The sequence below is a fragment of the Cynocephalus volans genome, chromosome 8 (assembly GCF_027409185.1).
Source record: "Cynocephalus volans isolate mCynVol1 chromosome 8, mCynVol1.pri, whole genome shotgun sequence".
Taxonomy (NCBI): Eukaryota; Metazoa; Chordata; class Mammalia; order Dermoptera; family Cynocephalidae; genus Cynocephalus; species Cynocephalus volans.
In genome coordinates this window covers 101,507,563-101,522,724 of record NC_084467.1, presented here as the reverse complement: position 1 = coordinate 101,522,724, position 15,162 = coordinate 101,507,563, and the positions used below count along the sequence as shown (strand labels likewise).

General features: G+C 36.0%; 1 protein-coding gene across 2 annotated transcripts in view; it reads right to left on the bottom strand.

Moving 5' to 3' along the window:
* SYCP1 (synaptonemal complex protein 1) overlaps nucleotides 1–11,778 on the bottom strand; it is a 126,675-nt gene extending 114,897 nt beyond the window's left edge. For both annotated transcript variants that reach the window (XM_063106387.1, XM_063106388.1), the window contains exons 1-8: nucleotides 11,671–11,778; nucleotides 10,626–10,710; nucleotides 10,416–10,459; nucleotides 10,186–10,242; nucleotides 8,922–9,086; nucleotides 7,872–7,939; nucleotides 6,886–6,959; nucleotides 704–762 (exon numbers count right to left, since the gene is read on the bottom strand). In XM_063106387.1, the coding sequence (XP_062962457.1) occupies nucleotides 704–762; nucleotides 6,886–6,959; nucleotides 7,872–7,939; nucleotides 8,922–9,086; nucleotides 10,186–10,242; nucleotides 10,416–10,459; nucleotides 10,626–10,710; nucleotides 11,671–11,778 (660 nt within the window). The remainder of the gene's footprint in view (nucleotides 1–703; nucleotides 763–6,885; nucleotides 6,960–7,871; nucleotides 7,940–8,921; nucleotides 9,087–10,185; nucleotides 10,243–10,415; nucleotides 10,460–10,625; nucleotides 10,711–11,670) is intronic.
* Nucleotides 11,779–15,162: the final 3,384 nt, after the last annotated feature.

The window sequence follows — 15,162 nt, the reverse complement described above, 5'->3', positions numbered from 1 at the left end:
TATACTAAAATTGAAACAATACAGAAAAAAAGACAAATAAAAATATATTAGATAAAGTAGTAAAGAGGGATAACAAAGAAGCAGAATGAAGTTTGTAAGTGTGCATAACATCTTGGATACAAAAGTACTAGACAAAGGAAACAAATTCAAAGAACCAAGATCAGAAAGAGCTTGACAAATGTGAAAAACATTAAAAAGAAAAAAAGTGACTGTAGCGCAAAAGCAAAGTGAAAAATGATAGGAGATGAGACAACAAAGGTAAGCAGGAGCCAGATACAGATTAATAATACTTTATATGTTTTCAAATTAATGGTTATGTGTCACAATGTGCTGGTATCTGACACAGAGTCAACACATATCTGATAAATTAAGTTCATTGTCACTAACATGTAAATGAAAAAGCTACTAAATAACAAAGCATTAATACTCATAGTACAGAATCTTGGGAATATTACTGGTAATACAATCATATATCAACAAATAAATAATGACCCTTTCAGCAAGAACAGTTGCCTATATCTTTGTAACTATCACTCTACTTTGCTTAGAAATTCCTCTATATAAAATATTTAAATTTTCGGGCTGGCCAGTTACTCAGTTGGTTAGAGCATGGTGCTGATAACACCAAGATCAAGGGTTCGAATCACAATACCGGACAGCTGCCCCCCCACAAAAAAATAATCAAATTTTCACTAACACTTACCTCAATGTTATTATTTAGATCCATATAAACTTGCCTGGTTTCTTCCCGCTCACACTCATCTATTATTAATATTAAAAAATTCAAAATTAAATTTTTAAATACTTATATTGCCAGCAAGACAATACACAAAATGCCTCAGGAAAACATTAAAATACATATAATTATGTATTAATAAAGGGCACTGGGATATATAATTCAGTACTGAGCCTTTTAAAATGGTATTAAAAGCAGTTTGGGTCCAGTCTGGTGTGTAAAAAGCTTGGAAGTCACTATACCATACTAATAACAAGTAAAAAGCTGAACAAACTGGAAAATCAACAACTTTTCTCAGAAGTGAGGACACAGGGCAAACTACCATCCACAGACAGACAGGTGAAAACGGAGAGAATCACAACATACCAGGGCAAAAATCTATGAGCAAAAAACTATGGGAACCAGAGCCAGGGTAAGAAAACGTGAACTATAATTGACAGATTGCTGGCAACTCAGTGTGGACAAATCTGAGAGATAAAAACTCTAGGGGGATCAAATCATTGGGAGGGGCCCACATTCTTTTGATTTTTACCTCCTGGTACTGTACCAGGTTCTCACAGTGAACACTAGAGAAACATCCCCTCATGTTTCCAGGAGGAAGAGAGGAATAGGTACCACTTGGAAATATGCTGATGCACCCTATTATTCTTAAAAAGATCAGCCCTCAGAAGAAATTATTTAACCACGGCATAATCTGCTGGAGTTTTATCAGAGCCTAACCAACCTGGAGGAAGGGAAATACCCAATTCTAGCCAGCTCTACCCTTCCATGTGGAGGAATGAAAACATCTAACTCCATCCCCCTCTAACCTTCCAGGTAGAAAAAGGGAAATACCCAAATCCAGCCTACTTTAGCCATCCTGTCCCACCTAAGGGTGTGGAGGTTGGGGATTGAGAAGTACTTGTGATGTTCAAAGTCAGTCCAGAGTTAAAGGTTGGCTAAAAGACTGAGACCTAATCAGAGGTCTGTGGAAGATTTCCTCTTGCCTTACCACCACACTACTAGAGGCCTATTTACTGAACTTCCTTTACCCAGTATAACATATCCAGCTATCAAGAAGAAATTACCAGCATACCAAAAGGCAAAAAATATAGTTTGGCAAGACAGAACAAAACTCAGACAGGGCAGGGAAGTTGGAACTATAAGGGCTCTTAGTGGATAAAGTAGACGTGATATCATCATGCATAGATAGGCAATGTAAGTGGAGAGATGGAAATTTGAAGAAAGAACCAAAACAAAATGCTACAGATCAAAAAACACTATTAAAAAATGAAGGGCTAATTAGTAGACTAGACGCAGCTGAGGAAAGAATCTCTCAGCTTGAAGGTATCTCAATAGTAACCTACAAAATTGAAAAGCAAAGTGGAAAAATAGAAAAGAATATCCAAGAACTGTGGAACAGCTACAAAACGTGTAATGTATGCATTATGAAAATAGCAAAAGGAGAAGAAAGAGAAAAAGGAACAGAAGAAATATTTAAAGCAATATTGACTTAGAATTTCCCCAAATTAATGTCAGACACCAAACTACAGATTTGGGAAGCACAGAGAACACAAAGCAGGACAAATGCCAAAAATAAACTACACCTGGGCATATCATACTCAAACTACAGAAAATCAAAGATAAAGAAGCTAAAGGGGAAAACATCTTACCTATAGTGGAGCAAAAATAAGAAAATCACATCTAACTTCTCTTCAGAAACCATGCAAGCAAGAAAGAAGTGGAGTAAAATAAATGGTTGAGAGGGGGAAAAAAAAATACCGCCACAGAAATCTTTACCTTGATAAATTATCCTTCAAATGTGAAAGAGAAATAAAAAATTTTTCAATGAGTAAGAATAAAGGGAACTTGTTGCCATAAGACCTGCCTTCCAAGAAATATTAAATAGAAGTTCTTTAGAAAGAAAGAAAATGACATACGTAAGAATTAGGATCCACGTAAAGAAAAAAAAAGAACGTGAGAGAAGGAATAAGTGAAAGTAAAATAAAAAGTTTGGTTTTTCTTATTAATCTAATATAGAGGTCTGTTAAGAATAATAATAGCAACAATGTATTAGTTTAAGTATGCTTCTGTGTATATATATGCTTATATATACTTATATATAAGAGAAATGAATGAAAGCAATGATACAGAAGATGGAAGGGAAGAATAAAGATTATTTTGTTATTATAAGGAACTCACACTAACCATGAAACAGTACAGTGTTATTTGAAAGTGAATTTGAATTAGTTGTAAATGTATTCTGCAAACTCTAGAAAACCCACTTTAAAAGAAAATTTTTTTAAAAAGCATAGTTGATATGCTGGGGAAGGAGAGAAAATGAAATCACATAAAATGTTCAATTAAAACCACAAATGGCAGGGGCCGAGCCCGTGGCGCACTCGGTAGAGTGCTGCGCTGGGAGCGCGGCGACGCTCCCGCCGCGGGTTCGGATCCTATATAGGAATGACCAGTGCACTCACTGGCTGAGTGCCGGTCACGAAAAAACGACAAAAAAAAAAAAAAAAAACCACAAATGGCAGAAAACGAGTGAAAGACAAAAATAGCAACAAATAATAGAGCAACAAACAAACAACAGTAATAAATATGGTAGATAATAACCTGATGATATCAATATTGTTTTGAAAGACGATGATCTAAAACACCATTTGAAAGACAGAGATTGTCAGAGCCGATCAAAAAAACAAGAAATACCCAACTATAACTTGTCTACAAGAAACTCATTTAAAACGTAAATACACATCTATATTAAGAATAAACTTATAGAGAAAGATATACCATGCTAACAGTAATCAAAAGAAAGCAGGGGTAGTGATGTTAATTTCACAATGAGCAGATTTCAGAGCAAAGAAAGTATTCAGGGATAAAGAGGGACATTACACAGTGACAAAGGGGTCAATTCTTCCAGAAGAAGTAATAACTTTTGATATATATATGTGCCTAACAACACTGTCAAAATACATGAAGGAAAAATTGATAGAACTGCAAGGAGAAGTAAATAAATCTACTATTACAGTTGGAGACTTCAACACTACTCTATCAGAAATGGACAGATCCAGCAGACAGAAAATCAGTAAGGACACAGCTGAACTCAACAATACCATCTACAACCTGAACATCTATAGACTACTTCATCAACAATAGCAGAGTAGCTTCCAGTCAAGATGGCAGAATAGATGGTCACTCTCTCCCACAAATCAACCAATTTATAACTACTAAAAAGCAATGACAGCCGAACTGGGGCCACTAGAGCTCAGGGGAAGAGGAGGAGAGACCTACAGAGTGCATGAAGGCAGGAGAAGCCACGATGAGAGAAAGAAAGGACTGCTCCAACTGTTTGAGCCCCAGCCCCTTCAAGGCTTCACAGAGCAAGAGCTGGCAAAAGCAACAGCTGTGCCCTTCATATGAAGTTGCTCAGAAGCAGCAGTGGAAAAGAGGGCCTTGGTGACCCCCAGGCCAGCAAGACCACTAACAGGGTTCCTGTGGATCCACATAGGAGCAAGGAGCCACAGACAACTGAAAAAAGGAGCCACTCAGAGGACAATGAGTCACCACAAGGGACTGGCACATGGCCCACCCCATGGGAAGTGTTTGGAGTGCAGGCTGTGAGGGAAACAGGCTCGCTGGAAGAACACTGGGGCACAACACAGACAACTGATCTGCCCCCAATCAATGCAGGACCACTCAGTGGAGACCAGTAGGACAACAGAACAGCAGGGGGTGCAGTTTGCTGAAAAGACTCAGGCCCAGACCAGAGTTTCCACATAACCCAGATGTACTGGACCTCACAAGATCCGGAAGTACATACAAGGTCAACTTTTAACACCTGAGCTGCACAAAAAGCCTTCCCCAGGGAATTAGCAGCAAAACAGCAATTTAGCTCAACTACAGGACTCAAGTACAGGTAGTTCCCTCATTTTAGAAGTAACCAAAAGACAGCAAGTTAGTTCCAGTGCAGAGTTTAAGTGGAGGGAACAGAGAATAATCCAACACAGAACTGAAAGAAAAAACAAAATACCCATAGATCAGACACAAAGTCTGATATTAACTAGAAAAGGTCTAACACCACCAAAGAACACCTATAAAACCTAGAAGGAATGGAAGCCCCCTGGGCTCCCAAGCCAGGGAGGGGGGAAGGCCATGATTGGATAAGGAAACTGTGGTATATATACACCATAGAATACTACTCTGACATAAAAAAGAATGAAATACTCCCATTTGCAACAACATGGATGAGCCTGGAGAAACTTATGTTGAGTGAAATAAGCAAAGCACAGAGGGATAAACACCACATGCACTCACTCATATGTGGGAGCCAAGAGAGAAAGAAGGAAAGAAAGAAAGACCACAGTAGTACATTGGACTTGCAGAGGGAGAGAACATTCCTCGGGCTACAGAGTGGAGTGGCAGGGAAAGGGAGAGGGAGAGGAAGGTTGGGGATAATTGGGTGGGGGACACAGGGTACAAATGCAATTTGTGGTAATGGTTATGCTGCCACTATGAATCTGGCCCTCAAATCATGGGCACGAGGGATGACAATCAGCTTTGTATCTCATGAATATTCATAACCAATAAAAATTAATTAATTAAATTAATGTTACTGTACGTTATCAAATGGCTTAAAAAGAGATCAAATGTGCTCATACAAAGAAATGATTCGGTTTTGCCTACTGTCTTCATAGACACTGTGCAAAGCATTGAATACACTAAATCAAATAAGACATGATCTCTTGCCCTCAAGCTTACAGTGAGATGTCTGGAATGTAGTAGGCAGTCAATAAATACTTATGGAAGGAGTTAATAAATACAGTCATGCATCGCTTAGTGACAGGGATATGTTGAGAAATGCATCATTAGGTGACTTCATCATTGTTTAAACATCATAGAGTGTACTTACCCAAACCTAGATGGTGCTTACTACACACCGAGGCTACATGGTATATAGCCTATTGCTCCTAGGCAACAAACTTGTACAGGATGTTACTGTACTGAGTACTGCAGGCAATTACAATACAATGGTAAGTATTTGTGTATCAAAACATATCTAAGCATAGAAAAGCTACAGTAAAAATACTGTATTATAATCTTTCAGGACCACCATCGTACATGAGGTCCATCATAGACCAAAGGGTCTTTATGCAGTACATGACTGTAAATGACAGAGGTATTATACTCAAAGTACTAAGTGAAAAAAAGAGGAGCATCTAAAACAGTCTGAAGATTAGGGAATACTTCCCAAGGATGGTAATATTTATTGTGAGTTTTGAAGGGCAAATGGAAGCTAACATGATAAAGAAGAAAGGAAGACAGCCCATAAAATGAAGAATATATGCAAAGGCACAGAAGCATAATCTGTTTAGGAGATAACAAGTAGTTTTCCATGTGAGCTCTGTGTATGTGGGGCATGTGGGGAACATTTGGCAAGATAGACGGAAGTGGCAAGTAGCATGTTATCGTGAAAATTATTGAAAGCCACTGAAGGAATTAGACAGTGACATGATTTTATCTATATTTCAGAAAAGCATCAAGGACTCTGTTTTCTGGTCATAACTAAGTGATTCAGACCAATCATCCTGCTGAAAACAATTAAAAACCTGGAGAAAACTTTTTTAATTATTAAATGAATCAAATACCTAAAAATATTAAGATGAATCACCAGGCCAAGAATAGGTTGAGAATTAGAACACAAAAAACTAAATTAACTTTCAGTGTCAGCTAAAATGGATTAAGCACAATACAGCTTATTTCTCCCGTTGATTACAATTAAAACCTCTGAACAAAACACAAAAGCTAACTCCTTGAGGACTCAAAAAAGTAAGCAAAAGCAGGTAGATCAGAGAGAGGAGTAAAAACTTGGAGTGATTCACGCGAAGGTCAGTTTCCTGTTTGTTTAGCTTCTTTCCTAACTAATGTCCTGGCATTAAGCCAGTATAAACACCCAGCAGAACTTCAACAGGAAGCATAAACCGCAAAACCGAAACCCTGATTTTTTTCTCTTTTTTCCTCTCCCAGCCCTCCCCGAAAGGTGGCCCAAGTAGTAGAACCGCAGCAGCCACAGCAGCGTGGACAATTTCTTCCCTTCTCTACCTCCACCACTAAATAAATTATAGTAAATTGATAAAGTCACATAAAACAAGAAAGATATTTACATTTCTTTGTCTTTTCTGCAGATCTAGCACAGGTTTCTTTGAGTAGATTACATAAATGCCTTGTAGCATTATTCCTGAAACAAAGGAAAGACTGCCTAATTGTATGTTTATCTCAAAGCAAAATCACATACAAAAGTTATGAAACTATTATTTTAAAATTTTTAGAGAATTTTTTAAAATATTATGATATTTGGTGTATATTACATATCATTCAGAAATGACTACATGAAGAAAAAGTAGGTTGATGGTACTATTAGCAAATGATTTAGTAACTGCCTCCCTTTAAAAGTAAATGTAATGGCTGCTTAACAACTTTCTACCCAAGTTGCTATCAGTAAACCTTTCAGTAAACAGTTCCAGATTTGTCTAAGAAAAAATGAGAGGGTTGGCTTTTCATTCACTAATTACCCCCAAAATTTCTAGGTGTCAAACTTTCAAAACACAAATTAAGGCAACTTTCTGACTAGGCATTCATTATGTGAATAATAAGACCTCTGGCTCTCTTGTTGAAGTTACTAACACATAGAGCAGTTAGATTTAATTTTCCAACTTACAATTTTTCTGTAGAAATGAATTGTTACACTGGCAAAAACAGGGATTTGAGAGTGAGAATTAGCTTGAAACTAAGTTGACTCCTATTTTACAAGTATTGCACCAAGGCAATAGTCAAACAGAAAGGTAAACATTATACATAGGCAGTTGTAGATACAGGATTATAAGGCATCTTTTTTGACACTAAGCAATAGTTCTTCTGGATGCCTGACATTTTAAAAAGTGTGAAGTTACCAGTCCATGAAGACAGCTTGCCAAATTCAAGAATGTAGAATGTTTCTCTTCCTTTTTCCACAGCACTTGGATAGAGTTCTACTTATAAATTAATATTACATAATACATAGAAAGTGCTCAATAAATTTTTGAAAATTATTTTAATAATAAATTTGGAATATAAAAATTGGAAAGAATAAATTCATTAAATTATTACTTACTCTTTTATTAAATCTTTATTTTCCTGAATTCCTTCTTCTAATTTCAAACTTACTTTTTCATTTCCAAACTAATTTACAAAACAGAAGAACAATTCATCACATTTTGCTAGCAAAATAAACATAAATATAATCACTAAGTAGCCATTTCTTAGTAACATACCACAAGTGGTCTATATGAATTCTTTTCTTTCCACAAAAAAAACTTTTTTTGTCACAGCTTACAGATTTCCCTTAAAAATATGGGTCTCACCTTCATCAATCTAAAATAAAGTTTGCTGAATCATCTCCAAAAAGCATTCAATTATATTTTAATGCAATATTATCTTCTCTAAATATTTTAAAGTAATGTTTTATATGTTTGTCCTAATCCCATGTTGCATTTTCTCAACATTTTTTCTCACTTTATGCCATAAAATCAAAGCTAAACAGTTTCAAATTTAATATTTTATCTACAAATACCATATTCTAACGTAATAGATATTTATATCAAACAAAACATCATCAATAATAGGAATTAATTCCATACTGGCCAGCTGCCAAAATAAATAGATAAATAATAAGAATTAATAAAAATTAAAACCCTTTATAATAAATTTGAATCATTAAATCAATCTTTATCTAAAGTAATTATTATTTCCCTAATCATTTGCCTTAAGTTTTTTTGTTTGTTTGTTTGTTTTTTAAAAGATGACCGGTAAGGGGATCTTAACCCTTGACTTGGTGTTGTCAGCACCATGCTCAGCCAGTGAGCTAACCAGCCATCCCTATATAGGATCCGAACCCGTGGCCTTGGTGTTATCAGCCCCACACTCTCCTGAGTGAGCCACGGGCTGGCCCTATTTGCCTTAAGTTTTATGCAACTTGTCCTCTGTGCTCATTCCTAAAGGTGAAATGCAACTAGTATCAATGGAACTTCTAAGAAGCACTGTCTTTAAAATTCCCATCACAGAAACAAGATTAATCCAATTTACCCTGAAATAATACTCTATTTTCAACAGTATTATGGTAAGATTTACTATACTATATTTACAATTCAAAATTTCATTATACCTGTAGTTCCTGAATGGCTTTTCGTTGTGCTTCAATTATCTTTCTATTTTCTTGCAACTTATTTTCTTTCTGCTTCAGTTCAGATTCTACATTCACTTTCCACCTTTTGATCTTTTCAGCTTCCTTGTACAGTTTTGAACATAGTCCGCTTGTTGGCTCTGAATTCTATTAAAATAGGTTTTTCAAAATTGTTCAAAATTTTAACATAACCAAACTATAGCTACCAATAGAAAGCATCCATATACTAATAGTTGAAATCAAATGTCTCCTCAATTTTTGCCCTAATAGTATACTGACAGCTACATTAACTCTTTTAAACTACTAAGGCAGTATTATTAGCTACTTCACTAAAGTTACTATACTAGTCACATGACTAAGTTATATCTTGCTGAATAAAATCAAATGGTTCCAAAATGTGCTTAAGTAAGAAGTTAGAAATCTTTTAGTCAATGAGAGAACCTGGCTAGTTAAAAGCTAAAATAAATCACTCTACAAGAAATCTACAAATCTTAACAATGGTCTTGAGACATTTTGATTATACCAACAGTACAAGGGTTAACTAAAGGACATGAAGTTTAAAATATAACAAGAAAAATAATAGTGAACGCAAGATATAACTTTCATAGAGCCTGAGATTGTATTTGAATTTCTTGCCATTTCTATCCACATTATATTGTAAATGTCAGAGTTTTTTTCACACTGATCTCTGCTTGCTGACAGCTTTTTGTTATCAAAATATATGAATAGTTTCCATATTTTTAAATTCTGTGATACTATAATTACAGCAAGAAAAATATAGCACTTTATTATGCCATGGAAACTCTCTTCCTTTTAAAGACATCTATTTGACATAAGAATGATTTTTATAACTAAAATCAAAAGTATAGCATATCCTACATATTCCTTACCCAATATACAGCCAAACAATCAATTTCATCTATTAACTAAAGAATTATTTTATAAAATACTGGCTTGGTTCTCAGCCTTTTCACATACTATATCACATCTCTCCTCTTATATGCTTGATTTCTATAGTTTAAAATTAAATTGCCCTATAGAAGTGTATGCTTTTACAACCCAGGAAAATACAAAAGACTTGTTTCAGCAACTTTAAAAGGAAAACAAAGAAAAAAAGGTTTTAAATTATATATTTTAAAATGTTAATTAAATATTATCCTTTTGAAGCTTCAAAAGAAAGATATATGCAAGTAATAAATTACACTTCAATTACAAGAAACTTAATATGAATGGGAAATCTTCTGACCTCAAAATCAGAGTCTTTTAGTCCTTCCTGATAGTGACAAAGGTCAGAATTGTCAACCTAAAAAAATGAATATATGTTCCCTATAAGAAACTATTTCTGACAAGAGTTTCCAAATAACAACAATTAAATACAGAAGACTAGTAATCCAACAACTAAAGAGTTATTTCTTCTTCAAATAAGCAATTCAATACCTAAACGGATTACATCTATATACACTACGCTTAACTGACCTGCTCAGGCATGGGCAAAAAATTAACCTTTTGTGAAGCAGGATCTGCAAGATAAAAGAAAACTGGTATTAAATATGCCAGCACCTTATTTTTTATATTAACTCTTTTATTTAGCTTTAATGTCAAGGATATCAATATAATACTTATATTTTCAATAACTTGCAATGTATATAATAAAATGCTTTTATGTAAGCTTTTCCAGGCACCTACCTGAATTAATGTTTTCCCCACTTTTGGAGAGATTAGTCATCACAAACGGAAAACCAAAATCATCTTCAACACATTTGTTGAAACTCTAGAAACACAAAGAAGTTCCTAAATAAACTATTCCATACCACTCTGATACCTAGCAGTGTAATACATACATATGTAATATATATCTGCTTTTCAAAAAGTGACTATAACTGTAAATCCTTCAATGTACATATAGTGCTTAAAATATCAAATGCTTTTGCTATAAAAACAAAGCAAAACATTTTAATTAAGTATTTTCACTTGTAAGATGAAGCTAAACTATAGATTACTCAATACATGCTTTGCAGGTATAATTTTCTTTAATTTCATTATAATCGTTCCCTCCATAGAACTGAGAATTGTCTTTACTGAATAACATTTTAATGATATACTCTTGGCTACAGCATACAAAAGAAATTTCCTACAGCACATAAAATTAAATATTCATTGCATCATTCCATCTCCAATATAAAGTACCTCATGAGAAATTTTTCAAATAATTCAGTAGAAGAAAAAGCTCTGTTTCACCTGAGAAACTTGGTATAATTCCTCCTTTCCAATGAGAACTCTACTATATAAATAAGTTTCCCTCTTTGTCCTGCCCACTAGGAAGCTCAGAGCCAAATCTGAAGCTCAGTCACAACATTATTACCCATATGTAGATATTTGTTGAAATATTCCTAATTTTCCTTGGGAAATTTCCTAATTTTCTCCTAATTTATATTTTATTATTTCATTGCAATTGTCTTACATGTTGCCTCAAATCACTTAAGAGGGAGAATTAAAATAAGTGGGCCCTACTACAGTAGGCAGAGTTCTATAGCAGCAGTGATTATTTCTTTAAATGAATAATTCCTACACACAATAATGCTCATTATTCACTCGAAACGATGCTATTCAAAATTCTTGGGTAAATTAGGCGACATTTACTAAAACGAAACAATTATAAAATATCAACAGTAAGAAAGCACACTTTGTCTTATTTACCTAAAGAATAACCAAGATTCATATGCAAATTTACCTTGAAGAAATTAGAATCTCTTCCCAAGGTCTGAGGTTTCACTGCAGACACCTGACTGCTGCTTAATCTTGGTGGTACAAACAATTTAAAAGGCTTTTGCTTTTCCATTTTCTCTCTTCCAATTGTAAATATCTATTGCCCTGGGAGGGTGGGGAATGAAGAAGTTTACATTGTTTCATTAATACACTATTCTTTAAAAAAGGTGATGTTTGTAAATGGCAACAGGAATCAATGTGACCCTTGCTACAACGTAATTCTACAGCGTCGCTTATCGCGGGGTTGGTCAAAAGGGAAACACCCCTATTTCTTCCCATTCCCCACAGCCAGTCGCCACGCTGGCGACGGAGATCAGCGACAAACTCGAACGAGAGACATCACATAACAGCCTGAAAGGAAAGCCCATTCCCTTCTCCAGCCCTGTTAAATTGTATCACATCGCCAGGAGGAATTGTCTTATGCCCTTGGACGACTACCCGAAAGGCTGGCTGCGACGGTGAGGTGCAGTATCACAACATCGTCCCGGCACCGCGTTCCGTCCTCGAGAAAAGAACTCGGCACACTTGCTTTTACCTGTGCAGAACTAGCAGGAAACTGCGGGCTCGGTGCCCACGCGAACTGCTACCCACTGTTGTCTATGAGGGCAGCAGAAAGAACCAAAAGCTTCTGCCTCCGAACCTCCGAAAAGGCGGAGGATTGCTCAGCCTTCGCGGCCTACAGGGAGGGGCCGGACGGCCGGCTGTTTAGCCGCTAAATAACTGTTAGCACCACACTCACCTTTTTTTTTTTTTTTTTTTTTAATGATGACTGGTAAGGGGACCTTAACCCCTTACTTGGTGTTGTCAGCACCACGCTCTCCCATCCCTATAAAGGGATCCGAACCCCTTGGCCTTGGTGTTATCAGCACCAGGCTCTCCCGAGTGAGCCACGAGCCGGACCAACGGAAAAATAACTGCCAACAGCGAGGCTTGCCAGGCTCCCGAGGACTGCATCTCGCGAGATTTCCTTTCTCGCTAGGGACAATTCTTGCCGGATTCTGTTTCTTCTTAGAGTGGGCGTTCTGGAAGCTTCTGTTATTGTCAAAGAATGTCGGGAAAACTGTCAGGTGCTGTGATAAATGCAAGCTAAGAGCGAAAGATCCATTTCTGCACTCCAAGAGCTCACAATCTTAGGAAGACAACAAATGTGCAAACGAACAATTGCCGTGTCGTGTGATCATTTAAAAGTGATACACTCGGCCCTATGTATGCGCATGGCTGATTCAACCAACCGCTGATGGAAAATATTCAGGGAGGGAAAAAACCAGCAAAAAAGTAACAATACAACAATAAAAAATAACATGAATAAAAAGCAATACAGTGTAAGATCTATTTACATAGAATTTACATTGTATAAGTAATATAACTAATCTACTAGATGATTTAAAGTATATGGGAGAATGTGCGTAGGTTATATGCAAATATTGCCCCATCTTATGTAAGGTGTTTGAGCATCTGTGAGTTTTGGTAAGCCAGGGGGCCTTGGAACCATCCCCGTGATAGTGAGGGACGACTGTATTTACAAAGAGTTATGAGGACACAGGCGCTTAGGAGAGGCCTCACAGATGTGGTAGGCTTCTGTTACTGTTTCAATGGAAAACAGAAGGGTGAGTAGAGGTGGCTAGATAGTGAATAGGGAAAGAGTACTCCCGGCTGAGGGAAGGTGGGCAAATGCGCTAGAGTTATGAGAGCAATTAGCACAACTGAGTCCAAGGTGTCTGAGGACCAAGTGGGGAAAATAGCAAGAGATGAGAGTGAAGACTCCAAGAGCAGATATGAAGGCATTGCAAAGGTATTTGGATTTTAGACTTTAGGGATGGGATCTTGAAGAATTTTGAGCAAAAAGGGTGGCATGATGAGAGTCAGAAGAAAATGTGTAGTATGAGAATGGTTCAGGCTTAGGAGAGTGGAGTTACGGAAACAGTTTTAATAACCTGGGTAAGATAGGAGGACCTGAGCTGTGACAAGGGCAGTGGAGAAGAGGAGTTGTCAAATGTAATAAATATTTTGCAAATAAAATTAACAGTATTTGATGACTTTTTGATAGTGAGAAGTGAGAGGAATTAGTGTAAGATGACTGTCTGGTTTCAGACTTAGGTAACTAGATATATAACTATCATGATGCTCAGTACCTAGGTTTCAGCAGTAAGATAATGAGTTCGTTTTTGGATATACTGACTTCATTTTCTAACTTTCGTCAGGTATCCTAATATAATTAATGCTTTTCCTAAGGACTTTAGCAATATTTTTAAATAGCTCTTTATGTTTTTGTAAACTTAATCTATCAGACACAATAGTTTCTGCCAAAATGATAAAATTTGGTGGAGTCATGAGGTATGGAGCCGGGGTAAGCTGAACCCAGCAGCAACCAGGTAAAGAGCACACACACCAAAAACACCATTTCCACATGGGTAGCCGACTGTAGCCAAAGCAACTTCCACTGCTGCTGCAAAAGTAGCTAGTTTCTATAGCAGCAGTCACAGCCACTGTGCAGATGGCATGCCAGACTCTCAACTGCATTGACACAAGGAGAGACACCAGCAGAGACCAAAAAAAAGAAAAAAGACTCTCCACAGCTCCACAGAGCACATTCCAGGGTAATAGATGAAGCATCTGCCTTAGGATAATAGGGGAGGACTTGATTACATGGGTCTCAGTACCAGACAGATAATCTAGGCAACAAGTCAACAGATGAACAGTTAATTTTTAAGATGGAGAGAACAAATCTATGGTTATTAGAGGGGGGAGGCGAGGGGAGGACAGGGAGAGATTGGATAAGAGGCATAAAGAATAAGTATGATTTGTAATAATGAACATGCTAATAAAGAAAGAAAAAATAATAAAATGATAAAATTATTGAGCTGAAAAGTATAATCCAGTTTAACTCCTTTATTTTACATTTTAAGAAAACTGAGTGTAGATACCTTAATAAAGACAAGACCCTCTCTCCAAGAGATGATGCCAAGCATATTCACAAGGTACCCTCAAGGGGCAATAATTGATCTAATTAAGACTTTTAAATTGAGTGTATAAATTTAATACTCCAAATTTTTAGAAAGTTTTACAATAGTGAAAAATTCAACTATAGTCTTTTTTTTCTTTATTGAAAACCAAAATGCTACTCCTATTATTATATCAACTTATTTTATTCACTTATATGCAGTCTTTCAAAACAATAGTGCCACTATAAAATTTCTCACTTTTGAGTATTTTATATGAAATCAACATATTACCATCCTATTCCTACAAAGTCTAAAATATTTGTGGAAAGTTTTCAGGTCTTAAGAACTTTATTTTTTCTGCAAAAGATGTTGACAAAAATGTCAAAATATTGTGTACCAGAAATAGAAAAAATTATGCTAAATTTCCCAATATATGTTAAAATATTTAAATGATTTTTTTTTCAATATTTTATCATCACACATTTTCTGATTTGGGCTTATAACATGTCTTCTTT